This window comes from Pseudophryne corroboree, chromosome 5 (assembly GCF_028390025.1).
Source record: "Pseudophryne corroboree isolate aPseCor3 chromosome 5, aPseCor3.hap2, whole genome shotgun sequence".
Classification (NCBI taxonomy): domain Eukaryota; kingdom Metazoa; phylum Chordata; class Amphibia; order Anura; family Myobatrachidae; genus Pseudophryne; species Pseudophryne corroboree.
The window spans coordinates 6113690-6140119 of NC_086448.1; the positions used below are offsets into that span (position 1 = coordinate 6113690).

The 26430-nt window shown below is 53.9% G+C and overlaps 1 protein-coding gene across 1 annotated transcript in view; it reads right to left on the bottom strand.

Annotated features, from left to right (window-relative positions):
* Positions 1-26430, bottom strand: part of MROH1 (maestro heat like repeat family member 1) — a 383926-nt gene that overhangs the window by 20382 nt on the left and 337114 nt on the right. The window contains exons 15-20 of the mRNA XM_063924734.1: positions 18074-18220; positions 17810-17998; positions 13445-13600; positions 13224-13358; positions 5345-5447; positions 4023-4088 (exon numbers count right to left, since the gene is read on the bottom strand). Coding sequence (XP_063780804.1) covers positions 4023-4088; positions 5345-5447; positions 13224-13358; positions 13445-13600; positions 17810-17998; positions 18074-18220 — 796 coding nt within the window. The remainder of the gene's footprint in view (positions 1-4022; positions 4089-5344; positions 5448-13223; positions 13359-13444; positions 13601-17809; positions 17999-18073; positions 18221-26430) is intronic.

The following is a 26430-nucleotide window of genomic DNA, read 5'->3' on the forward strand; positions in this document are numbered from 1 at the left end:
ACACTAACAGTGGTAGTACACGTCAGAGGCAGGACAGCAGTCACAGGCAGAGAGAGGACAGTGGTCACAGGCAGAGAGAGGACACGTCAGAGGCAGGACAGTGGTCACAGGCAGAGAGAGGACACGTCAGAGGCAGGACAGTGGTCACAGGCACACAGAGGACACGTCAGAGGCAGGACAGCGGTCACAGGCAGAGAGAGGACACGTCAGAGGCAGGACAGTGGTCACAGGCAGAGAGAGGACACGTCAGAGGCAGGACAGTGGTCACAGGCAGAGAGAGGACACGTCAGAGGCAGGACAGTGGTCACAGGCAGAGAGAGGACACTTCAGAGGCAGGACAGCGGTCACAGGCAGAGAGAGGACACGTCAGAGGCAGGACAGCGGTCACAGGCAGAGAGAGGACACGTCAGAGGCAGGACAGCGGTCATAGGCAGAGAGAGGACACGTCAGAGGCAGGACAGCGGTCACAGGCAGAGAGAGGACACGTCAGAGGCAGGACAGCGGTCACAGGCAGAGAAAGGACACGTCAGAGGCAGGACAGTGGTCACAGGCAGAGAGAGGACACGTCAGAGGCAGGACAGTGGTCACAGGCAGAGAGAGGACACGTCAGAGGCAGGACAGTGGTCACAGGCAGAGAGAGGACACGTCAGAGGCAGGACAGTGGTCACAGGCACACAGAGGACACGTCAGAGGCAGGACAGCGGTCACAGGCAGAGAGAGGACACGTCAGAGGCAGGACAGCGGTCACAGGCAGAGAGAGGACACGTCAGAGGCAGGACAGCGGTCACAGGCAGAGAGAGGACACGTCAGAGGCAGGACAGTGGTCACAGGCAGAGAGAGGACACGTCAGAGGCAGGACAGTGGTCACAGGCACACAGAGGACACGTCAGAGGCAGGACAGCGGTCACAGGCACACAGAGGACACGTCAGAGGCAGGACAGCGGTCACAGGCAGAGAGAGGACACGTCAGAGGCAGGACAGCGGTCACAGGCAGAGAGAGGACACGTCAGAGGCAGGACAGCGGTCACAGGCAGAGAGAGGACACGTCAGAGGCAGGACAGTGGTCACAGGCAGAGAGAGGACACGTCAGAGGCAGGACAGCGGTCACAGGCAGAGAGAGGACACGTCAGAGGCAGGACAGCGGTCACAGGCAGAGAGAGGACACGTCAGAGGCAGGACAGCGGTCACAGGCAGAGAGAGGACACGTCAGAGGCAGGACAGCGGTCACAGGCAGAGAGAGGACACGTCAGAGGCAGGACAGTGGTCACAGGCACACAGAGGACAAGTCAGAGGCAGGACAGCGGTCACAGGCAGAGAGAGAACACGTCAGAGGCAGGACAGCGGTCACAGGCAGAGAGAGGACACGTCAGAGGCAGGACAGCGGTCACAGGCAGAGAGAGGACACGTCAGAGGCAGGACAGCGGTCACAGGCAGAGAGAGGACACGTCAGAGGCAGGACAGCGGTCACAGGCAGAGAGAGGACACGTCAGAGGCAGGACAGCGGTCACAGGCAGAGAGAGGACACGTCAGAGGCAGGACAGCGGTCACAGGCAGAGAGAGGACACGTCAGAGGCAGGACAGCGGTCACAGGCAGAGAGAGGACACGTCAGAGGCAGGACAGCGGTCACAGGCAGAGAGAGGACACGTCAGAGGCAGGACAGCGGTCACAGGCAGAGAGAGGACACGTCAGAGGCAGGACAGCGGTCACAGGCAGAGAGAGGACACGTCAGAGGCAGGACAGCGGTCACAGGCAGAGAGAGGACACGTCAGAGGCAGGACAGCGGTCACAGGCACACAGAGGACAAGTCAGAGGCAGGATAGCGGTCACAGGCAGAGAGAGGACACGTCAGAGGCAGGACAGTGGTCACAGGCACACAGAGGACAAGTCAGAGGCAGGACAGCGGTCACAGGCAGAGAGAGAACACGTCAGAGGCAGGACAGCGGTCACAGGCAGAGAGAGGACACGTCAGAGGCAGGACAGCGGTCACAGGCAGAGAGAGGACACGTCAGAGGCAGGACAGCGGTCACAGGCAGAGAGAGGACACACGTCAGAGGCAGGACAGCGGTCACAGGCAGAGAGAGGACACACGTCAGAGGCAGGACAGCGGTCACAGGCAGAGAGAGGACACACGTCAGAGGCAGGCCAGCGGTCACAGGCAGAGAGAGGACAGGTCAGAGGCAGGACAGTGGTCACAGGCACACAGAGGACACGTCAGAGGCAGGACAGTGGTCACAGGCAGAGAGAGGACACGTCAGAGGCAGGACAGCGGTCACAGGCAGAGAGAGGACACGTCAGAGGCAGGACAGCGGTCACAGGCAGAGAGAGGACACGTCAGAGGCAGGACAGCGGTCACAGGCAGAGAGAGGACACGTCAGAGGCAGGACAGCGGTCACAGGCAGAGAGAGGACACGTCAGAGGCAGGACAGCGGTCACAGGCAGAGAGAGGACACGTCAGAGGCAGGACAGCGGTCACAGGCAGAGAGAGGACACGTCAGAGGCAGGACAGCGGTCACAGGCAGAGAGAGGACACGTCAGAGGCAGGACAGCGGTCACAGGCAGAGAGAGGACACGTCAGAGGCAGGACAGCGGGCACAGGCAGAGAGAGGACACGTCAGAGGCAGGACAGCGATCACAGGCAGAGAGAGGACACGTCAGAGGCAGGACAGCGGTCACAGGCAGAGAGAGGACACGTCAGAGGCAGGACAGTGGTCACAGGCAGAGAGAGGACACGTCAGAGGCAGGACAGCGGTCACAGGCAGAGAGAGGACACGTCAGAGGCAGGACAGTGGTCACAGGCAGAGAGAGGACACGTCAGAGGCAGGACAGTGGTCACAGGCAGAGAGAGGACACGTCAGAGGCAGGACAGTGGTCACAGGCAGAGAGAGGACACGTCAGAGGCAGGACAGCGGTCACAGGCAGAGAGAGGACACGTCAGAGGCAGGACAGTGGTCACAGGCAGAGAGAGGACACGTCAGAGGCAGGACAGTGGTCACAGGCAGAGAGAGGACACGTCAGAGGCAGGACAGTGGTCACAGGCAGAGAGAGGACACGTCAGAGGCAGGACAGCGGTCACAGGCAGAGAGAGGACACGTCAGAGGCAGGACAGTGGTCACAGGCAGAGAGAGGACACGTCAGAGGCAGGACAGTGGTCACAGGCAGAGAGAGGACACGTCAGAGGCAGGACAGTGGTCACAGGCAGAGAGAGGACACGTCAGAGGCAGGACAGCGGTCACAGGCAGAGAGAGGACACGTCAGAGGCAGGACAGTGGTCACAGGCAGAGAGAGGACAGGTCAGAGGCAGGACAGCGGTCACAGGCAGAGAGAGGACAGGTCAGAGGCAGGACAGTGGTCACAGGCACACAGAGGACACGTCAGAGGCAGGACAGCGGTCACAGGCAGAGAGAGGACACGTCAGAGGCAGGACAGCGGTCATAGGCACACAGAGGACACGTCAGAGGCAGGACAGCGGTCACAGGCAGAGAGAGGACACGTCAGAGGCAGGACAGCGGTCACAGGCAGAGAGAGGACAGGTCAGAGGCAGGACAGCGGTCATAGGCACACAGAGGACACGTCAGAGGCAGGACAGCGGTCACAGGCAGAGAGAGGACAGGTCACAGGCAGGACAGCGGTCACAGGCAGAGAGAGGACACGTCAGAGGCAGGACAGCGGTCACAGGCAGACAGAGGACACGTCAGAGGCAGGACAGCGGTCACAGGCAGAGAGAGGACACGTCAGAGGCAGGACAGCGGTCACAGGCAGAGAGAGGACACGTCAGAGGCAGGACAGCGGTCACAGGCAGAGAGAGGACAGGTCAGAGGCAGGACAGTGGTCACAGGCAGAGAGAGGACAGGTCAGAGGCAGGACAGCGGTCATAGGCACACAGAGGACAGGTCAGAGGCAGGACAGCGGTCACAGGCAGACAGAGGACAGGTCAGAGGCAGGACAGCGGTCACAGGCAGACAGAGGACAGGTCACAGGCAGACAGAGGACAGGTCAGAGGCACACGTTACACAGTACTTACAGGTCACGAGATGATCTAAGTCCACTAGATTACACTGCTCCTTCTGCATGTTCAGCACCAGGAACCCTGTAGTGGGAAGCAGAATACTAGGTCAGACAGATATAGCGGAGATGCTGCATTCCCCTTTTGTCACCCTGCAGTGGGAGGGGCCGGCTCCATGTGTCACAGCTCCCTTCTACCCGAGTCACCCTGCAGTGGGAGGGGCAGGCTCTGTATCGCACAGCTTCCTACTACCTAAGTCACCCTGTAGTGGGAGGGGCTGGATACATGTGTCACAGCTTCCTACTGCCCAAGTCACCCTGCAGTGAGAGGGGCATACTCCATGTCTCTCGCAGCTCCCTACGACTTGAGTCACCCTGCAGTGGGAGGGGCATGCTCCATGTGTCACAGCTTCCTACTACCTGAGTCACCCTGCAGTGGGAGGGGCAGGCTCTGTATCTCACAGCTCCCTTCTACCCGAGTCACCCTAAAGTGGGAGGGGCCGGATCCATGTGTCACAGCTTCCTACTACCTGAGTCACCCTGCAGTGGGAGGAGAAGGCTTTGTATCGCACATCTTCCTTCTACCCGAGTCACCCTGTAGTGGGAGGGGCTGGCTCCATATGTCATAGCTTCCTACTATCCGAGTCACCCTGCAGTGGGAGGGGCCGGCTCCATATGTCACCGCTTCCTACTATCCGAGTCACCCTGCAGTGGGAGGGGCAGGCTCTGTATCTCACAGCTCCCTTCTACACGAGTCACCCTGCAGTGGGATGAGAAGGCTTTGTATCGCACATCTTCCTTCTACCCGAGTCACCCTGCAGTGGGAGGAGCCGACTTTGTATCGCACAGCTACCTACTATCTGAGTCACCCTGCAGTGGGATGAGAAGGCTTTGTATTGTACATCTTCCTTCTACCCGAGTCACCCTGCAGTGGGAGGGGCCGGCTCCATGTGTCACAGCTCCCTTCTACCAGAGTCACCCTGCAGTGGGAGGGGCATGCTCCATGTCTCACAGCTCCCTACTACCCGAGTCACCCTGCAGTGGGAGGGGCCGGATCCATGTGTCACAGCTTCTTACTACCTGAGTCACCCTGCAGTGGGAGGGGCATGCTCCATGTCTCACAGCTCCCTACTACCCGAGTCACCCTGCAGTGGGAGGGGCCGGATCCATGTGTCACAGCTTCCTACTACCTGAGTCACCCTGCAGTGGGAGGGGCATGCTCCATGTCTCACATATCTCTTTGGTCTGTCACCCTGCAGTGGGAGGGCCAGGGCGATTATCTTATAACCCCCTTGTCAGTGACACAACACATGAGCAAGTAACGTGTAGAATGCGTGATACCTATGAACATAGGAGCGGCTGCTCGGATATCAGGCCAGGTGCTCTTGAAGTAGCTGATGTTGGTCTGGACGAGACGGGAGATCATATCAGGATAACCCTGCAACTGCAGCACAGAGAGGCACATCACAGACCGCCAGAGAGAGAGGCACATCACAGACCGCCAGAGAGAGAGGCACATCACAGACCGCCAGAGAGAGAGAGAGAGAGGCACATCACTGACCGCCAGAGAGAGGAACATCACAGACCGCCAGAGAGAGGCACATCACAGACCTCCGCCAGAGAGAGAGGCACATCACAGACCTCCGCCAAAGAGAGAGGCACATCACAGACCACCAGAGAGAGAGGCACATCACAGACCGCCAGAGAGGCACATCACAAACCGCCAGAGAGAGAGGCACATCACAGAACGCCAGAGAGAGAGGCACATCACAGACCGCCAGAGAGGCACATCACAGACCGCCAGAGAGAGAGGCACATCACAGAACGCTAGAGAGAGAGGCACATCACAGACCGCCAGAGAGAGAGGCACATCACAGACCGCCAGAGAGAGAGAGAGAGAGAGAGAGAGGCACATCACTGACCGCCAGAGAGAGGAAAATCACAGACCGCCAGAGAGAGGCACATCACAGACCTCCGCCAGAGAGAGAGGCACATCACAGACCGCCAGAGAGAGAGGCACATCACAGACCGCCAGAGAGAGGCACATCACAGACCGCCAGAGAGAGAGGGGCACATCACAGACCGCCAGAAAGAGAGGCACATCCCAGACCACCAGAGAGAGAGGCACATCACAGACCACCAGAGAGAGAGGCACATCACAGACCGCCAGAGAGAGAGAGAGAGAGACACATCACAGACCGCCAGAGAGAGAGGCACATCACAGGCCCCTAGAGAGAGACACATCACAGTCCGCCAGAGAGAGGCACATAACAGATCGCCGCCAGAGAGAGAGGCACATCACAGACCGCCAGAGAGAGGCACATCACAGACCGCCAGAGAGAGGCACATAACAGACCGCCACCAGAGAGAGAGGCACAACACAGACTGCCAGAGAGGCACATCACAAACCGCCAGAGAGAGAGGCACATCACAGACTGCCAGAGAGAGAGGCACATCACAGACCACCAGAGAGAGGCACATCACAGACCGCCAGAGAGAAGTACATCACAGACCACCAGAGAGAGGCACATCACAGACCACCAGAGAGAGGCACATCACAGGCCGCTGCCAAAGAGAGAGGCACATCACAGACCGCCGCCAGAGAGGCACATCACAGAACTCCGCCAGAGAGAGAGGCACATCACAGACCGCCAGGGAGAGAGGCACATCACAGACCGCCAGAGAGAGAGGCACATCACAGACCGCCAGAGAGGCCCATCACAGACCGCCAGAGAGAGAGAGAGAGAGAGGCACATCACTGACCGCCAGAGAGAGGAACATCACAGACCGCCAGAGAGAGGCACATCACAGACCTCCGCCAGAGAGAGAGGCACATCACAGACCGCCAGAGAGAGGCACATCACAGACCGCCAGAGAGAGGCACATCACAGACCGCCAGAGAGAGGCACATCACAGACCGCCAGAGAGAGGCACATCACAGACCGCCAGAGAGAGAGGGGCACATCACAGACCGCCAGAGAGAGAGGGGCACATCACAGACCGCCAGAAAGAGAGGCACATCACAGACCACCAGAGAGAGAGGCACATCACAGACCGCCAGAGAGAGAGGCACATCACAGACCGCCAGAGAGAGAGACACATCACAGACCGCCAGAGAGAGAGGCACATCACAGGCCCCTAGAGAGAGACATCACAGTCCGCCAGAGAGAGGCACATAACAGATCGCCGCCAGAGAGAGAGGCACATCACAGACCGCCAGAGAGAGGCACATCACAGACCGCCAGAGAGAGGCACATCACAGACCGCCAGAGAGAGGCACATAACAGACCGCCACCAGAGAGAGAGGCACAACACAGACTGCCAGAGAGGCACATCACAAACCGCCAGAGAGAGAGGCACATCACAGGCCCCTAGAGAGAGACACATCACAGTCCGCCAGAGAGAGGCACATAACAGATCGCCGCCAGAGAGAGAGGCACATCACAGACCGCCAGAGAGAGGCACATCACAGACCGCCAGAGAGAGGCACATCACAGACCGCCAGAGAGAGGCACATCACAGACCGCCAGAGAGAGGCACATCACAGACCGCCAGAGAGAGAGGGGCACATCACAGACCGCCAGAAAGAGAGGCACATCACAGACCACCAGAGAGAGAGGCACATCACAGACCACCAGAGAGAGAGGCACATCACAGACCGCCAGAGAGAGAGGCACATCACAGACCGCCAGAGAGAGAGACACATCACAGACCGCCAGAGAGAGAGGCACATCACAGGCCCCTAGAGAGAGACATCACAGTCCGCCAGAGAGAGGCACATAACAGATCGCCGCCAGAGAGAGAGGCACATCACAGACCGCCAGAGAGAGGCACATCACAGACCGCCAGAGAGAGGCACATCACAGACCGCCAGAGAGAGGCACATCACAGACCGCCAGAGAGAGGCACATCACAGACCGCCAGAGAGAGAGGGGCACATCACAGACCGCCAGAAAGAGAGGCACATCACAGACCACCAGAGAGAGAGGCACATCACAGACCACCAGAGAGAGAGGCACATCACAGACCGCCAGAGAGAGAGGCACATCACAGACCGCCAGAGAGAGAGACACATCACAGACCGCCAGAGAGAGAGGCACATCACAGGCCCCTAGAGAGAGACATCACAGTCCGCCAGAGAGAGGCACATAACAGATCGCCGCCAGAGAGAGAGGCACATCACAGACCGCCAGAGAGAGGCACATCACAGACCGCCAGAGAGAGGCACATCACAGACCGCCAGAGAGAGGCACATAACAGACCGCCACCAGAGAGAGAGGCACAACACAGACTGCCAGAGAGGCACATCACAAACCGCCAGAGAGAGAGGCACATCACAGGCCCCTAGAGAGAGACACATCACAGTCCGCCAGAGAGAGGCACATAACAGATCGCCGCCAGAGAGAGAGGCACATCACAGACCGCCAGAGAGAGGCACATCACAGACCGCCAGAGAGAGGCACATAACAGACCGCCACCAGAGAGAGAGGCACAACACAGACTGAGAGACACATCACAGTCCGCCAGAGAGAGGCACATAACAGATCGCCGCCAGAGAGAGAGAGGCACATCACAGACCGCCAGAGAGAGGCACATCACAGACCGCCAGAGAGAGGCACATAACAGACCGCCACCAGAGAGAGAGGCACAACACAGACTGCCAGAGAGGCACATCACAAACCGCCAGAGAGAGAGGCACATCACAGACTGCCAGAGAGAGAGGCACATCACAGACCACCAGAGAGAGGCACATCACAGACCACCAGAGAGAGGCACATTACAGACCACCAGAGAGAGGCACATCACAAACCGCCAGAGAGAAGTACATCACAGACCGCCAGAGAGAGGCACATCACAGACCACCAGAGAGAGGCACATCACACATCACAGGCCGCTGCCAAAGAGAGAGGCACATCACAGACCGCCGCCAGAGAGGCACATCACAGAACGCCGCCAGAGAGAGAGGCACATCACAGACCGCCAGGGAGAGAGGCACATCACAGACCGTCAGAGAGAGAGGCACATCACAGACCGTCAGAGAGAGAGGCACATCACAGACCGCCAGAGAGAGAGGCACATCACAGGCCGCCAGAGAGAGAGGCACATCACAGGCCGCCAGAGAGAGAGAGGTACATCAAAGGCCGCCAGAGAGAGAGGTACATCAAAGGCCGCCAGAGAGAGAGGCACATCACAGGCCGCCAGAGAGAGGCACATCACAGACCGCCAGAGAAAGAGGCACATCACAGACCACCAGAGAAAGAGGCACATCACAGACAGCCAGAGAAAGAGGCACATCACAGACAGCCAGAGAGAGAGGCACATCACAGACCGCCAGAGGCACATCACAGACCGCCAGAGAGAGACACACATCACAGACCGCCAGAGAGAGAGGCACATCATAGACCGCCAGAGTTAGAGGCACATCACAGACCGCCAGAGAGAGAGGCACATCACAGACCGCCAGAGAGAGGCACATCACAGACTGCCAGAGAGAGAGAGGCACATCACAGACCGCCAGGGAGAGAGGCACATCACAGACCGCCAGGGAGAGAGGCACATCACAGACCGCCAGGGAGAGAGGCACATCACAGACCGCCAGAGAGAATAGAGCGCGACAGCTTTACACCCCAGTGACCCCTTTAATTCATCCTCCCACACCCTACAGCCAGTAGTAATGAAACATTTTGTTATTATGGCTATTGCCCACAAATGCCCTCCTCCCACAATCCTCCCTGATCAAAGAGGGATATACCCGTAGTATGTTACCTCCTCCCATGTACAGGAAAGGGCCCCACGCGGTATGTTACCGCCTCCCATGTACAGGAGAGCACGTCACGCAGTATGTTACCTCCTCCCATGTACAGGAGAGCACGTCACGCGGTATGTTACCTCCTCGGAGAGCACGTCACGCAGTATGTTACCTCCTCCCACGTACAGGAGAGCATGTCACGCAGTATGTTACCTCCTCCCATGTACAGGAGAGAACGTCACGCAGTATGTTACCTCCTCCCATGTACAGGAGAGCATGTCACGCAGTATGTTACCTCCTCCCATGTACAAAAGAGCACGTCACGCAGTATGTTACCTCCTCCCATGTACAGGAGAGCACGTCACGCAGTATGTTACCTCCTCCCATGTACAGGAGAGCACGTCACGCAGTATGTTACCTCCTCCCATGTACAGGAGAGGGCGCCACACAGTATGTTACCTCCTCCCATGTACAGGAGAGCACGTCACGCAGAATGTTACCTGCTACCATGTACAGGAGAGCACGTCACGCAATATGTTACCTCCTCCTATGTACAGGAGAGCCTGTCACGCAGTATGTTACCTGCTACCATGTACAGGAGAGCACGTCACGCAGTATGTTACCTCCTCCCATGTACAGGAGAGCACGTCACGCAGTATGTTACCTCCTCCCATGTACAGGAGAGCACGTCACGCAGAATGTTACCTGCTACCATGTACAGGAGAGCACGTCACGCAATATGTTACCTCCTCCTATGTACAGGAGAGCCCGTCACGCAGTATGTTACCTGCTACCATGTACAGGAGAGCACGTCACGCAGTATGTTACCTCCTCCCATGTACAGGAGAGCACGTCACGCAGAATGTTACCTGCTACCATGTACAGGAGAGCACGTCACGCAATATGTTACCTCCTCCTATGTACAGGAGAGCCCGTCACGCAGTATGTTACCTGCTACCATGTACAGGAGAGCACGTCACGCAGTATGTTACCTCCTCCCATGTACAGGAGAGCACGTCACGCAGTATGTTACCTCCTCCCATGTACAGGAGAGCACGTCACGCAGTATGTTACCTCCTCCCATGTACAGGAGAGCACGTCACGCAGTATGTTACCTCCTCCCATGTACAGGAGAGGACGTCACGCAATATGTTACCTCCTCCCATGTACAGGAGATCACGTCACGTGGTTTGTTACCTCCTCCCATGTACAGGAGAGCACGTCATGCAGTATGTTACCTCCTCCCATGTACAGGAGAGCACGTCACGCAGTATGTTACCTCCTCCCATGTACAGGAGAGCACGTCACGCAGTATGTTACCTCCTCCCATGTACAGGAGAGCACGTCACGCAGTATGTTACCTCCTCCCATGTACAGGAGAGCACGTCACGCAGTATGTTACCTCCTCCCATATACAGGAGAGCACATCACGCAGTATGTTACCTCCTCCCATGTACAGGAGAGCACGTCACGCAGAATGTTACCTGCTACCATGTACAGGAGAGCACATCACGCAATATGTTACCGCCTCCTATGTACAGGAGAGCACGTCACGCAGTATGTTACCTCCTCCCATGTACAGGAGAGCACGTCACGCAGTATGTTACCTCCTCCCATGTACAGGAGATCACGTCACGCAGTATGTTACCTCCTCCCATGTACAGGAGAGAACGTCACGCAGTATGTTACCTCCTCCCATGTACAGGAGAGCACGTCACGCAGTATGTTACCTCCTCTCATGTACAGGAGAGCACGTCACGCAGTATGTTACCTCCTCCCATGTACAGGAGAGCGCGTCACGCAGTATGTTACCTCCTCCCATGTACAGGAGAGGGCGCCACACAGTACGTTACCTTCTGCCATGTACAGGAGAGGACGTCACGCAGTATGTTACCTGCTACCATGTACAGGAGAGCACGTCACGCAGTATGTTACCTCCTCCCATGTACAGGAGAGCACGTCACGCAGAATGTTACCTGCTACCATGTACAGGAGAGCACGTCACGCAATATGTTACCTCCTCCTATGTACAGGAGAGCCCGTCACGCAGTATGTTACCTGCTACCATGTACAGGAGAGCACGTCACGCAGTATGTTACCTCCTCCCATGTACAGGAGAGCACGTCACGCAGTATGTTACCTCCTCCCATGTACAGGAGAGCACGTCACGCAGTATGTTACCTCCTCCCATGTACAGGAGAGCACGTCACGCAGTATGTTACCTCCTCCCATGTACAGGAGAGGACGTCACGCAATATGTTACCTCCTCCCATGTACAGGAGATCACGTCACGTGGTTTGTTACCTCCTCCCATGTACAGGAGAGCACGTCATGCAGTATGTTACCTCCTCCCATGTACAGGAGAGCACGTCACGCAGTATGTTACCTCCTCCCATGTACAGGAGAGCACGTCACGCAGTATGTTACCTCCTCCCATGTACAGGAGAGCACGTCACGCAGTATGTTACCTCCTCCCATGTACAGGAGAGCACGTCACGCAGTATGTTACCTCCTCCCATATACAGGAGAGCACATCACGCAGTATGTTACCTCCTCCCATGTACAGGAGAGCACGTCACGCAGAATGTTACCTGCTACCATGTACAGGAGAGCACATCACGCAATATGTTACCGCCTCCTATGTACAGGAGAGCACGTCACGCAGTATGTTACCTCCTCCCATGTACAGGAGAGCACGTCACGCAGTATGTTACCTCCTCCCATGTACAGGAGATCACGTCACGCAGTATGTTACCTCCTCCCATGTACAGGAGAGAACGTCACGCAGTATGTTACCTCCTCCCATGTACAGGAGAGCACGTCACGCAGTATGTTACCTCCTCTCATGTACAGGAGAGCACGTCACGCAGTATGTTACCTCCTCCCATGTACAGGAGAGCGCGTCACGCAGTATGTTACCTCCTCCCATGTACAGGAGAGGGCGCCACACAGTACGTTACCTTCTGCCATGTACAGGAGAGGACGTCACGCAGTATGTTACCTGCTACCATGTACAGGAGAGCACGTTACGCAGTATGTTACCTCCTCCTATGTACAGGAGAGCACGTCACGCAGTATGTTACCTCCTCCCATGTACAGGAGAGCACGTCACACGGTATGTTACCTCCTCCCATGTACAGGAGAGCACGTCACGCGGTATGTTACCTCCTCCCATGTACAGGAGAGCACGTCACGCGGTATGTTACCTCCTCCCATGTACAGGAGAGCACGTCACGCAGTATGTTACCTCCTCCCATGTACAGGAGAGCACGTCACGCAGTATGTTACCTCCTCCCATGTACAGGAGAGCACGTCACGCAGTATGTTACCTCCTCCCATGTACAGGAGAGCATGTCACGTGGTTTGTTACCTCCTCCAATGTCCCTCTCACAATGTTACCACCAGTCTCACAGATACACTGTCCCCACCCACGTTACAGGTTGACCAGACATGAGCTTCATGTGTCCTCACCAGGTGTTTGCAGACATTATTCATGAACTCCCCGTAGTGCAAGCCTCTGTCCGGGTGCAGGTGGGAGAGGAACATATCCGCCAGACTCTGGTTCTTTATATTTGGGGCACACATTTGCAGAGCAAATTTACATGCCTGAAACATAGAAGAGCAGACACAACATGTAAATCATGGCTGCAGAAGATGCAGAGTCCGTAGCTACACCTCAGTGTCATGCACACCTTCACCACACCCGGTTTAGGGTCCTGCAGGTGCAGAAGTAACGTCACAAGACCATTCAGGATCTGCTCGAACAGCACCTCCTCGCTCCACTCCGAGTTCAGCCTGGTGAGGTTCCCAAACAGCATAATGGAGGCTTTACGCAGCTCCTCCTTCTCCTGAAAAACACCCCAGAGATGTGGGGGAGGATTAGTAACCCTGAGAGATATACAGAGGCAAAAAGCCATCATAGCATGTACCAATGTGCTTCCAGCTCATCACACATATAACGTAACGTCATGGCACTACCTGGCCAAGATAAGGGGTGGTGAGACAGACGACCAGCAGAATGGCAGAGACATAAGGGAGGGGGCACTAATACAGGACACGGAGACAATGGGTGGTGTAACGGTAGATAGTTGACCAGAGTGTGGAGAAGACAGGTGGCCCAGCAGAGACTTGAAGGAAACTAATACTGGACTGAGAGAGACAACGGGTGGTGAGACAGACAGACGACCAGAATGTGGAGAAGACAGGTGGCCCAGCAGAGACTTGAAGGAAACTAATACCGGACTGAGAGAGACAATGGGTGGTGAGACAGACAGACAGATGACCAGAATGTGGAGAAGAGAGACGGCCCAGCAGAAACTTGGAGGAAACTAATATCGGACTGAGAGAGACAACGGGTGGTGAGACAGACAGACGACCAGAATGTGGAGAAGAGAGACGGCCCAGCAGAAACTTGGAGGAAACTAATATCGGACTGAGAGAGACAACGGGTGGTGAGACAGACAGACGACCAGAATGTGGAGAAGACAGGTGGCCCAGCAGAGACTTGAAGGAAACTAATACCGGACTGAGAGAGACAACGGGTGGTGAGACAGACAGACGACCAGAATGTGGAATAGACAGGTGGCCCAGCAGAGACTTGAAGGAAACTAATACCGGACTGAGAGAGACAACGGGTGGTGAGACAGACAGACGACCAGAATGTGGAGAAGACAGGTGGCCCATCAGAGACTTGAAGGAAACTAATACCAGACTGAGAGAGACAACGGGTGGTGAGACAGACAGACGACCAGAATGTGGAGAAGACAGGTGGCCCAGCAGAGACTTGAAGGAAACTAATACCGGACTGAGAGAGACAACGAGTGGTGAGACAAACAGACGACCAGAATGTGGAGAAGACAGGTGGCCCAGCAGACTTGAAGGAAACTAATATCGGACTGAGAGAGACAACGGGTGGTGAGACAGACAGATGACCAGAATGTGGAGAAAACAGGTGGCCCAGCAGAGACTTGAAGGAAACTAATACCGGACTGAGAGAGACAACGGGTGGTGAGACAGACAGACAGATGACCAGAATGTGGAGAAGAGAGACGGCCCAGCAGAAACTTGGAGGAAACTAATACCGAACTGAGAAAGACAATGGGTGGTGAGACAGACAGATGACCAGAATGTGGAGAAGACAGACGGCCCAGCAGAAACTTGGAGGAAACTAATACCAGACTGAGAGAGACAATGGATGGTGAGACAGACAGATGACCAGAATGTGGAGAAGACAGGTGGCCCAGCAGAGACTTGAAGGAAACTAATACCAGACTGAGAGAGACAACGGGTGGTGAGACAGACAGACGACCAGAATGTGGAGAAGACAGGTGGCCCAGCAGAGACTTGAAGGAAACTAATACCGGACTGAGAGAGACAACGAGTGGTGAGACAGACAGACGACCAGAATGTGGAGAAGACAGGTGGCCCAGCAGACTTGAAGGAAACTAATATCGGACTGAGAGAGACAACGGGTGGCGAGACAGACAGATGACCAGAATGTGGAGAAGACAGGTGGCCCAGCAGAGACTTGAAGGAAACTAATACCGGACTGAGAGAGACAACGGGTGGTGAGACAGACAGACGACCAGAATGTGGAGAAGACAGGTGGCCCAGCAGACTTGAAGGAAACTAATATCGGACTGAGAGAGACAACAGGTGGTGAGACAGACAGATGACCAGAATGTGGAGAAGACAGGTGGCCCAGCAGAGACTTGAAGGAAACTAATACCGGACTGAGAGAGACAACGGGTGGTGAGACAGACAGACAGATGACCAGAATGTGGAGAAGACAGGTGGCCCAGCAGAGACTTGAAGGAAACTAATACCGGACTGAGAGAGACAATGGGTGGTGAGACAGACAGACAGATGACCAGAATGTGGAGAAGAGAGACGGCCCAGCAGAAACTTGGAGGAAACTAATACCGAACTGAGAAAGACAATGGGTGGTGAGACAGACAGATGACCAGAATGTGGAGAAGACAGACGGCCCAGCAGAAACTTGGAGGAAACTAATACCAGACTGAGAGAGACAATGGATGGTGAGACAGACAGATGACCAGAATGTGGAGAAGACAGGTGGCCCAGCAGAGACTTGAAGGAAACTAATACCGTACTGAGAGACAATGGGTGGTGAGACAGACAGATGACCAGAATGTGGAGAAGATAGGCGGCCCAGCAGAGACTTGGAGGAAACGAATACTGGACTGAGAGACACAATGGGTGGTGAGACAGACAGATGACCAGAATGTGGAGAAGACAGGTGGCCCAGCAGAGACTTGAAGGAAACTAATACCAGACTGAGAGAGACAACGGGTGGTGAGACAGACAGACGACCAGAATGTGGAGAAGACAGGTGGCCCAGCAGAGACTTGAAGGAAACTAATACCGGACTGAGAGAGACAACGAGTGGTGAGACAGACAGACGACCAGAATGTGGAGAAGACAGGTGGCCCAGTAGACTTGAAGGAAACTAATATCGGACTGAGAGAGACAACGGGTGGTGAGACAGACAGATGACCAGAATGTGGAGAAGACAGGTGGCCCAGCAGAGACTTGAAGGAAACTAATACCGGACTGAGAGAGACAACGGGTGGTGAGACAGACAGACGACCAGAATGTGGAGAAGACAGGTGGCCCAGCAGACTTGAAGGAAACTAATATCGGACTGAGAGAGACAACGGGTGGTGAGACAGACAGATGACCAGAATGTGGAGAAGACAGGTGGCCCAGCAGAGACTTGAAGGAAACTAATACCGGACTGAGAGAGACAATGGGTGGTGAGACAGACAGACAGATGACCAGAATGTGGAGAAGACAGGTGGCCCAGCAGAGACTTGAAGGAAACTAATACCAGACTGAGAGAGACAATGGGTGGTGAGACAGACAGACGACCAGAGTGTGGAGAAGACAGGTGGCCCAGCAGAGACTTGAAGGAAACTAATACCGGACTGAGAGAGACAACGAGTGGTGAGACAGACAGACGACCAGAATGTGGAGAAGACAGGTGGCCCAGCAGAGACTTGAAGGAAACTAATACCGGACTGAGAGAGACAACGAGTGGTGAGACAGACAGACGACCAGAATGTGGAGAAGACAGGTGGCCCAGCAGACTTGAAGGAAACTAATATCGGACTGAGAGAGACAACGGGTGGTGAGACAGACAGATGACCAGAATGTGGAGAAGACAGGTGGCCCAGCAGAGACTTGAAGGAAACTAATACCAGACTGAGAGAGACAACGGGTGGTGAGACAGACAGACGACCAGAATGTGGAGAAGACAGGTGGCCCAGCAGAGACTTGAAGGAAACTAATACCGGACTGAGAGAGACAACGGGTGGTGAGACAGACAGACAGATGACCAGAATGTGGAGAAGACAGGTGGCCCAGCAGAGACTTGAAGGAAACTAATACCGGACTGAGAGAGACAACGGGTGGTGAGACAGACAGATGACCAGAATGTGGAGAAGACAGGTGGCCCAGCAGAGACTTGAAGGAAACTAATACCGGACTGAGAGAGACAATGGGTGGTGAGACAGACAGACAGATGACCAGAATGTGGAGAAGAGAGACGGCCCAGCAGAAACTTGGAGGAAACTAATACCGAACTGAGAAAGACAATGGGTGGTGAGACAGACAGATGACCAGAATGTGGAGAAGACAGACGGCCCAGCAGAAACTTGGAGGAAACTAATACCAGACTGAGAGAGACAATGGATGGTGAGACAGACAGATGACCAGAATGTGGAGAAGACAGGTGGCCCAGCAGAGTCTTGAAGGAAACTAATACCGTACTGAGAGACAATGGGTGGTGAGACAGACAGATGACCAGAATGTGGAGAAGACAGGCGGCCCAGCAGAGACTTGGAGGAAACGAATACTGGACTGAGAGACACAATGGGTGGTGAGACAGACAGATGACCAGAATGTGGAGAAGACAGGCGGCCCAGCAGAGACTTGGAGGAAACTAATACCGGACTGAGAGAGACAATGGGTGGTGAGACAGACAGATGACCAGAATGTGGAGAAGACAGGCGGCCCAGCAGATGCCATTCACTTACGTGGTCAAAGAAGGGTCGGATGCGGATGGCTGTGTGGATGAGGAGGGAGCGCATGTCTTTGTCCTCCATATGGGGGAGGAGGCGAGAGAGACTGGACATTGCTTCCTGGGTCACTATATGGTCAGGGTCCTCTCGATCATCCATGGCATTGATCATGGAAGTAAGGAGCTGGGATCCATTCTTGCGCACCTGTAATTACACGTATCCGTGATGATGAGGAACCTCTGATAATCCACTAGGGTGAGCACAAGTGGCGGCTCTGACCTTATCGGGGTATCCGGCTGCAATGTTCCCCAAGCCGCGGACAGCTAACATGCGCACAATCACACTGCTGTCCTTCAGCCGACTGGTCATGTTGTCCATCAGTGGTTCCAGGAAGATGAGGTCACTGAGGTCACTACTCTGAAGGAGCTGGATGGAGAGATGAATGCAGTCAGTACAGGGGCCGCAGGGCACCACAATGTATATTATGTACAGGACACTACTCTGGCATCCCACTAATATATGATTATCTGTAGGCACAAGATAACCATGCTCGGTGCCTTACACTTCCGCAGGAATACCTGAATACTCATGGGAAAAGCCCATGTTCCTGCCGGAGCGCACTCACTGCACCGAAACATCCTGTGACATCACCAGACTGCCAGCTATCAGTCCATTGGCTCTGCACAATCACATGGGCTCAGTGTAACAGAGACTCCCACCCACAGCAACAGGTAATTACATAACACCTAAAGCATGAATGAAAAACAGGACAACATTTACCGAGCTCGCCCTGAGGGTTATTCAGATGTGGTTGAAGTTGCTGTCACTTCCTTGGAAGCAGCAGTGATAGCGCCGTATGGTGATGAGGAATGAAGCATTTATTACACGCAGACGCCTCCTGCTGCAGTAGTGATCCAACCTACATCCAACGGATCACTGACTCACCCTTAGGGACACGCAAGCTGCCCGTCGCTGAGGCCCGGAATTCTACGTGCTATGACGGAAGTCCCTAGTCTCTTCTCTCCCCATGAACGGTGGTGACATGCCCCCCCCCCCAACGTCCCCTGACTCAACCCAATCACTGACCGTCTGATGCCGCGGCACGACCTCGCACGCACAGTACAGGTCCTGCACATACTCAAAGTATCAAACATTGGTACTCCACACATCAGGGAGCACATCCCATCGGAGCAGAATGAGGTCTCTGTGCTTGTATGGTGTGTATCCACTATCCACCACAGAGAGGCTTCCCCACGCCTAACATATGCTGCTGTGTTCTATGTGAGGCTTCTTACTTCTATTACTAAGAGAGAGCCAAGTGCTCCATAGAGATCCAACGGTACCCAACTATTAATATTATTATTCTAATTATTACCCGCTGAACTGTTCCAGTGCTGGGACATAATAGGGACAGGGACACTGTACTACTCTCTGGGACTACAGGACCAGTATCACACACTGCCGTACTGTCCTGCACTAGTCTCCGGGACTACAGGACCAGTATCACACACTGCCGTACTGTCCTGCACTACTCTACGGGACTACAGGACCAGTATCACACATAGTCGCACTGTCCTGCACTACTCTACGGAACTACAGGACCAGTATCACACACAGCCGCACTGTCCTGCACTACTCTACGGGACTACAGGACCAGTATCACACACAGCCGCACTGTCCTGCACTAGTCTCCGGGACTACAGGACCAGTATCACACACAGCCGCACTGTCCTGCACTACTCTACGGGACTACAGGACCAGTATCACACACAGCCGTACTGTCCTGCACTACTCTCCGGGACTACAGGACCAGTATCACACATAGTCGCACTGTCCTGCACTACTCTACGGGACTACAGGACCAGTATCACACACAGCCGTACTGTCCTGCACTACTCTCCGGGACTACAGGACCAGTATCACACACAGCCGCACTGTCCTGCACTACTCTACGGGACTACAGGACCAGTATCACACACAGCCGTACTGTCCTGCACTACTCTACGGGACTACAGGACCAGTATCACACACAGCCGTACTGTCCTGCACTACTCTCTGGGACTACAGGACCAGTATCACACACAGCCGCACTGTCCTGCACTACTCTCCGGGACTACAGGACCAGTATCACACATAGTCGCACTGTCCTGCACTAGTCCCCGGGACTACAGGACCAGTATCACACACAGCCGCACTGTCCTGCACTACTCTACGGGACTACAGGACCAGTATCACACACAGCCGCACTGTCCTGCACTAGTCTCCGGGACTACAGGCCCAGTATCACACACAACCGCACTGTCCTGCACTACTCTCCGGGCCTACAGGACCAGTATCACACACAGCCGCACTGTCCTGCACTAGTCTCCGGGACTACAGGACCAGTATCACACACAACCGCACTGTCCTGCACTAGTCTCCGGGACTACAGGACCAGTATCACACACAACCGCACTGTCCTGCACTAGTCTCCGGGACTACAGGACCAGTATCACACACAGCCGCACTGTCCTGCACTAGTCTCCGGGACTACAGGACCAGTATCACACACAGCCGCACTGTCCTGCACTAGTCTCCGGGACTACAGGACCAGTATCACACACATCCGCACTGTCCTGCACTAGTCTCCGGGACTACAGGACCAGTATCACACACAGCCGCACTGTCCTGCACTAGTCCCCGGGACTACAGGACCAGTATCACACACAGCCGCACTGTCCTGCACTACTCTACGGGACTACAGGACCAGTATCACACACAGCCGCACTGTCCTGCACTAGTCTCCGGGACTACAGGACCAGTATCACACACAGCCGCACTGTCCTGCACTACTCTACGGGACTACAGGACCAGTATCACACACAGCCGTACTGTCCTGCACTAGTCTCCGGGACTACAGGACCAGTATCACACACAGCCGCACTGTCCTGCACTAGTCTCCGGGACTACAGGACCAGTATCACACACATCCGCACTGTCCTGCACTAGTCTCAGGGACTACAGGACCAGTATCACACACAGCCGCACTGTCCTGCACTACTCTCCGGGACTACAGGACCAGTATCACACATAGTCGCACTGTCCTGCACTAGTCCCCGGGACTACAGGACCAGTATCACACACAGCCGCACTGTCCTGCACTAGTCTCCGGGACTACAGGACCAGTACAGGTTGAGTATCCCTTATTCAAAATTCTAAATCTTAAATTTTTGGGTCCCCTACTGAGATAATTACATATATATTATATATTATGTGTATATATAGATATATTATACAGATATATAATATATATGTATATGTGTCATTATCTCTGTAGCGGAACCAAAAATGTGTGATTTTAAAATAAGATTTTACTTACCGATAAATCTATTTCTCGTAGTCCGTAGTGGATGCTGGGACTCCGTAAGGACCATGGGGAATAGCGGCTCCGCAGGAGACAGGGCACAAAATAAAAGCTTAAGGATCAGGTGGTGTGCACTGGCTCCTCCCCCTATGACCCTCCTCCAAGCCTCAGTTAGGATACTGTGCCCGGACGAGCGTACATAATAAGGAAGGATCTTGAATCCCGGGTAAGACTCATACCAGCCATACCAATCACACCGTACAACTCGTGATCTGAACCCAGTTAACAGTATGATAAATGCAAAGGAGCCTCTGAAAAGATGGCTCAAACAATAATAACCCGAATTTTTGTAACAATAACTATATACAAGTATTGCAGACAATCCGCACTAGGGATGGGCGCCCAGCATCCACTACGGACTACGAGAAATAGATTTATCGGTAAGTAAAATCTTATTTTCTCTGACGTCCTAGTGGATGCTGGGACTCCGTAAGGACCATGGGGATTATACCAAAGCTCCCAAACGGGCGGGAGAGTGCGGATGACTCTGCAGCACCGAATGAGAGAACTCCAGGTCCTCCTCAGCCAGGGTATCAAATTTGTAGAATTTAGCAAACGTGTTTGCCCCTGACCAAGTAGCTGCTCGGCAAAGTTGTACAGCCGAGACCCCTCGGGCAGCCGCCCAAGATGAGCCCACTTTCCTTGTGGAATGGGCTTTTACTGATTTTGGCTGTGGCAATCCTGCCACGGAATGTGCAAGTTGAATTGTACTACAAATCCAACGAGCAATCGTCTGCTTTGAAGCAGGAGCACCCAGCTTGTTGGGTGCATACAGGATAAACAGCGAGTCAGTTTTCCTGACTCCAGCCGTCCTGGAAACATATATTTTCAGGGCCCTGACAACGTCTAGCAACTTGGAGTCCTCCAAGTCCCTAGTAGCCGCAGGCACCACAATAGGTTGGTTCATGTGAAATGCAGAAACCACCTTAGGTAGAAATTGAGGACGAGTCCTCAATTCCGCCCTGTCAGAATGAAAAATTAAGTAAGGGCTTTTATATGATAAAGCCGCCAATTCTGACACACGCCTGGCTGAAGCCAAGGCTAACAGCATCGACACCTTCCACGTGAGATATTTTAAGTCCACAGTGGAAAGTGGTTCAAACCAATGTGATTTTAGAAAACTCAATACAACATTGAGATCCCAAGGTGCACTGGAGGCACAAAAGGAGGCTGTATGTGCAGCACCCCTTTCACAAATGTCTGAACTTCAGGTACTGAAGCCAGTTCTTTCTGGAAGAAAATCGACAAGGCCGAAATTTGAACCTTAATGGACCCTAATTTTAGGCCCATAGACAGTCCTGTTTGCAGGAAATGCAGGAAACGACCCAGTTGAAATTCCTCTGTAGGGGCCTTCTTGGCCTCACACCACGCAACATATTTACGCCAAATGCGGTGATAATGTTTTGCGGTTACTTCCTTCCTGGCTTTGACCAGAGTAGGGATGACTTCTTCTGGAATGCCCTTTTCCTTTAGGATCCGGCGTTCAACCGCCATGCCGTCAAACGCAGCCGCGGTAAGTCTTGGAACAGACAAGGCCCCTGCAGTAGCAGGTCCTTTCTTAGAGGTAGAGGCCACGGTTCGTCCGTGAGCATCTCTTGAAGTTCCGGGTACCAAGTCCTTCTTGGCCAATCCGGAACCACGAGTATAGTTCTTACTCCTCTCCTTCTTATGATTCTCAATACTTTTGGTATGAGAGGCAGAGGAGGGAACACATACACTGACTGGTACACCCACGGCGTTACCAGAGCGTCCACTGCTATTGCCTGAGGGTCCCTTGACCTGGCGCAATATCTGTCCAGTTTTTTGTTTAGACGTGACGCCATCATGTCCACCTTTGGTTTTTCCCAACGGTTTACAATCAGGTGGAAGACTTCCGGGTGAAGTCCCCACTCTCCCGGGTGAAGGTCGTGTCTGCTGAGGAAGTCTGCTTCCCAGTTGTCCACTCCCGGAATGAACACTGCTGACAGTGCTATCACATGATTTTCCGCCCAGCGAAGAATCCTTGCAGCTTCTGTCATTGCCCTCCTGCTTCTCGTGCCGCCCTGTCTGTTTACGTGGGCGACTGACGTGATGTTGTCCGATTGGATCAACACCGCCTGACCCTGAAGCAGAGGTTTTGCTTGACTTAAGGCATTGTAAATGGCCCTTAGTTCCAGAATGTTTATATGAAGAGATGTTTCCATGCTTGACCACAAGCCCTGGAAATTCCTTCCCTGTGTGACTGCTCCCCAGCCTCTCAGGCTGGCATCCGTGGTTACCAGGATCCAATCCTGAATGCCAAATCTGCGGCCCTCTAGAAGATGAGCCCTCTGCAGCCACCACAGGAGAGACACCCTTGTCCTTGTCGACAGGGTTATCCGCTGATGCATCTGAAGATGCGATCCGGACCATTTGTCCAGTAGATCCCACTGAAACGTTCTTGCATGGAATCTTCCGAATGGAATCGCTTCGTAAGAAGCCACCATTTTTCCCAGGACCCTCGTGCACTGATGTACTGAGACCTGTCCTCCTGGTTTTAGGAGGTTCCTGACTAGCTCGGATAACTCCCTGGCCTTCTCCTCCGGGAGAAACACCTTCTTCTGGACTGTGTCCAGAATCATTCCTAGGAACAGGAGACGTGTCGTTGGAATCAGCTGCGATTTTGGAATATTTAGAATCCACCCGTGCTGACGTAACACTACCTGAGATAGTGCCACTCCGACTTCTAACTGTTCCCTGGTTCTTGCCCTTATCAGGAGATCGTCCAAGTAAGGGATAATTAAGATGCCTTTTCTTCGCAGAAGAATCATCATTTCGGCCATTACCTTGGTAAAGACCCGAGGTGCCGTGGACAATCCAAACGGCAGCGTCTGAAACTGATAATGACAGTTTTGTACTACAAACCTGAGGTACCCTTGGTGAGAAGGGTATATTGGGACGTGGAGATAAGCATCTTTGATGTCCAGAGACACCATATAGTCCCCTTCTTCCAGGTTCGCTATCACTGCTCTGAGTGACTCCATCTTGAATTTGAACCTTTTTATGTAAGTGTTCAAAGATTTCAGATTTAAGATTGGTCTCACCGAGCCGTCCGGCTTCGGTACCACAAACAGCGTGGAATAATACCCCTTTCCCTGTTGTAAGAGGGGTACCTTGATTATCACCTGCTGGGAATACAGCTTGTGAATGGCTTCCAAAACTGCCTCCCTGTCGGAGGGAGACTTTGGTAAAGCAGACTTCAGGAACCGATGAGGGGGAAACGCCTCGAATTCCAGTTTGTACCCCTGTGATACTACCTGTAGAATCCAGGGATCCACTTGCGAGTGAGCCAACTGCGCGTTGAAATTCTTGAGACGGGCCCCCACCATATCTGAGTCTGCTTGTAAAGCCCCAGCGTCATGCTGAAGACTTGGCAGAAGCAGAGGAGGGCTTCTGCTCCTGGGAAGCGGCTACATGGTGCAGTCTTTTTCCCCTTCCTCTGCCCCGGGGCAGAAAAGAGTGGCCTTTTGCTCGCTTGTATTTATGGGAACGAAAGGACTGAGTTTGAAAAGACGGTGTCTTTTTCTGTTGATGTGAAGTGACCTGGGGTAAAAAGGTGGATTTTCCAGCCGTTGCCGTGGCCACCAGGTCCGATAGACCAGCCCCAAATAACTCCTCCCCTTTATACGGCAATACTTCCATGTGCCGTTTGGAATCTGCATCCCCTGACCACTGTCGCGTCCATAACGCTCTTCTGGCAGAGATGGACATAGCACTGACTCTTGATGCCAGGGTGCAAATATCCCTCTGTGCATCACGCATATATAGCAATGCATCCTTTAAATGCTCTATAGTTAACAAAATACTGTCCCTATCCAGGGTATCAATATTCTCAGTCAGGGAATCCGACCATGCGACTCCAGCACTACACATCCAGGCTGAGGCGATTGCTGGTCGCAGTATAACACCAGTATGTGTGTATATACTCTTTAGGATATTTTCCAGTCTTCTATCAGCCGGTTCTTTGAGGGTGGCCGTATCAGGGGACGGTAACGCTACTTGTTTAGATAAACGTGTGAGCGCCTTATCTACCCTAGGGGGTGTTTCCCAGCGCGTCCTAACCTCTGGCGGGAAAGGATATAGTGCTAATAATTTATTAGAAATTAGCTGTTTTTTATCGGGGAAACCCCACGCTTTATCACACACCTCATTTATTTCATCTGACTCAGGAAAAACTATTGGTAGTTTTTTCACCCCCCACATAATACCCTTCTTTGTGGTACTTGTAGTGTCAGAAAGGTTCAATGCCTCTTTCATTGCTGTGATCATGTAACGTGTGGCCCTGCTGGACATCACGTTTGTCTCGTCACCGTCGACACTAGACTCAGTATCTGTGTCTGGGTCTGTGTCGACCCACTGAGGTAACGGGCGTTTTAGGGCCCCTGACGGTGTCTGAGACGCCTGGACAGGCACTAATTGATTTGCCGGCTGTCTCATGTCGTCAACAGTTTTTTGCAAATTGCTGACATTATCACTTAATTGTTTAAATACAATCATCCAGTCAGGTGTCGACTCCCTAGGGGGTGACATCACTAACACAGGCAACTGCTCCGCTTCCACCTCATTTTCCTCCTCATACATGTCGACACACGCGTACCGACACACAGCACACACACCGGGAATGCTCTGATAGAGGACAGGACCCCACTTAGCCCTTTGGAGAGACAGAGGGAGAGTCTGCCAGCACACACCCAGCGCTATATATATATACAGGGATAACCTTATATAAGTGTTACTCCCTTATAGCTGTTGTTAATATATTTATTTGCTGCCAAACGTGCCCCCCCTTCTCTTTTTTACCCTGATTCTGAAGCAGGACTGCAGGGGAGAGTCAGGGAGCCGTCCTTCCAGCGGAGCTGTGAGGGAAAATGGCGCTTGTGTGCTGAGGAGATAGGCTCCGCCCCTTCACGACGTCCTTATCTCCCGCTTTTTTTGTGTAAAATGGCAGGGGTAAAATACATCCATATAGCCCAGGAGCTATATGTGATGTATTCTTTTTAGCCACCTAAGGTATATACTGTAATATTGCGTCTCAGGGCGCTCCCCCCCCAGCGCCCTGCACCCTCAGTGACCGGAGTGTGAAGTGTGCTGAGAGCAATGGCGCACAGCTGCGGTGCTGTGCGCTACCTTAGTCTGAAGACAGGATCGTCTTCTGCCGCCGATTTCACCGGACCTCTTCGTCTCTTCTGGCTCTGTAAGGGGGACGGCGGCGCGG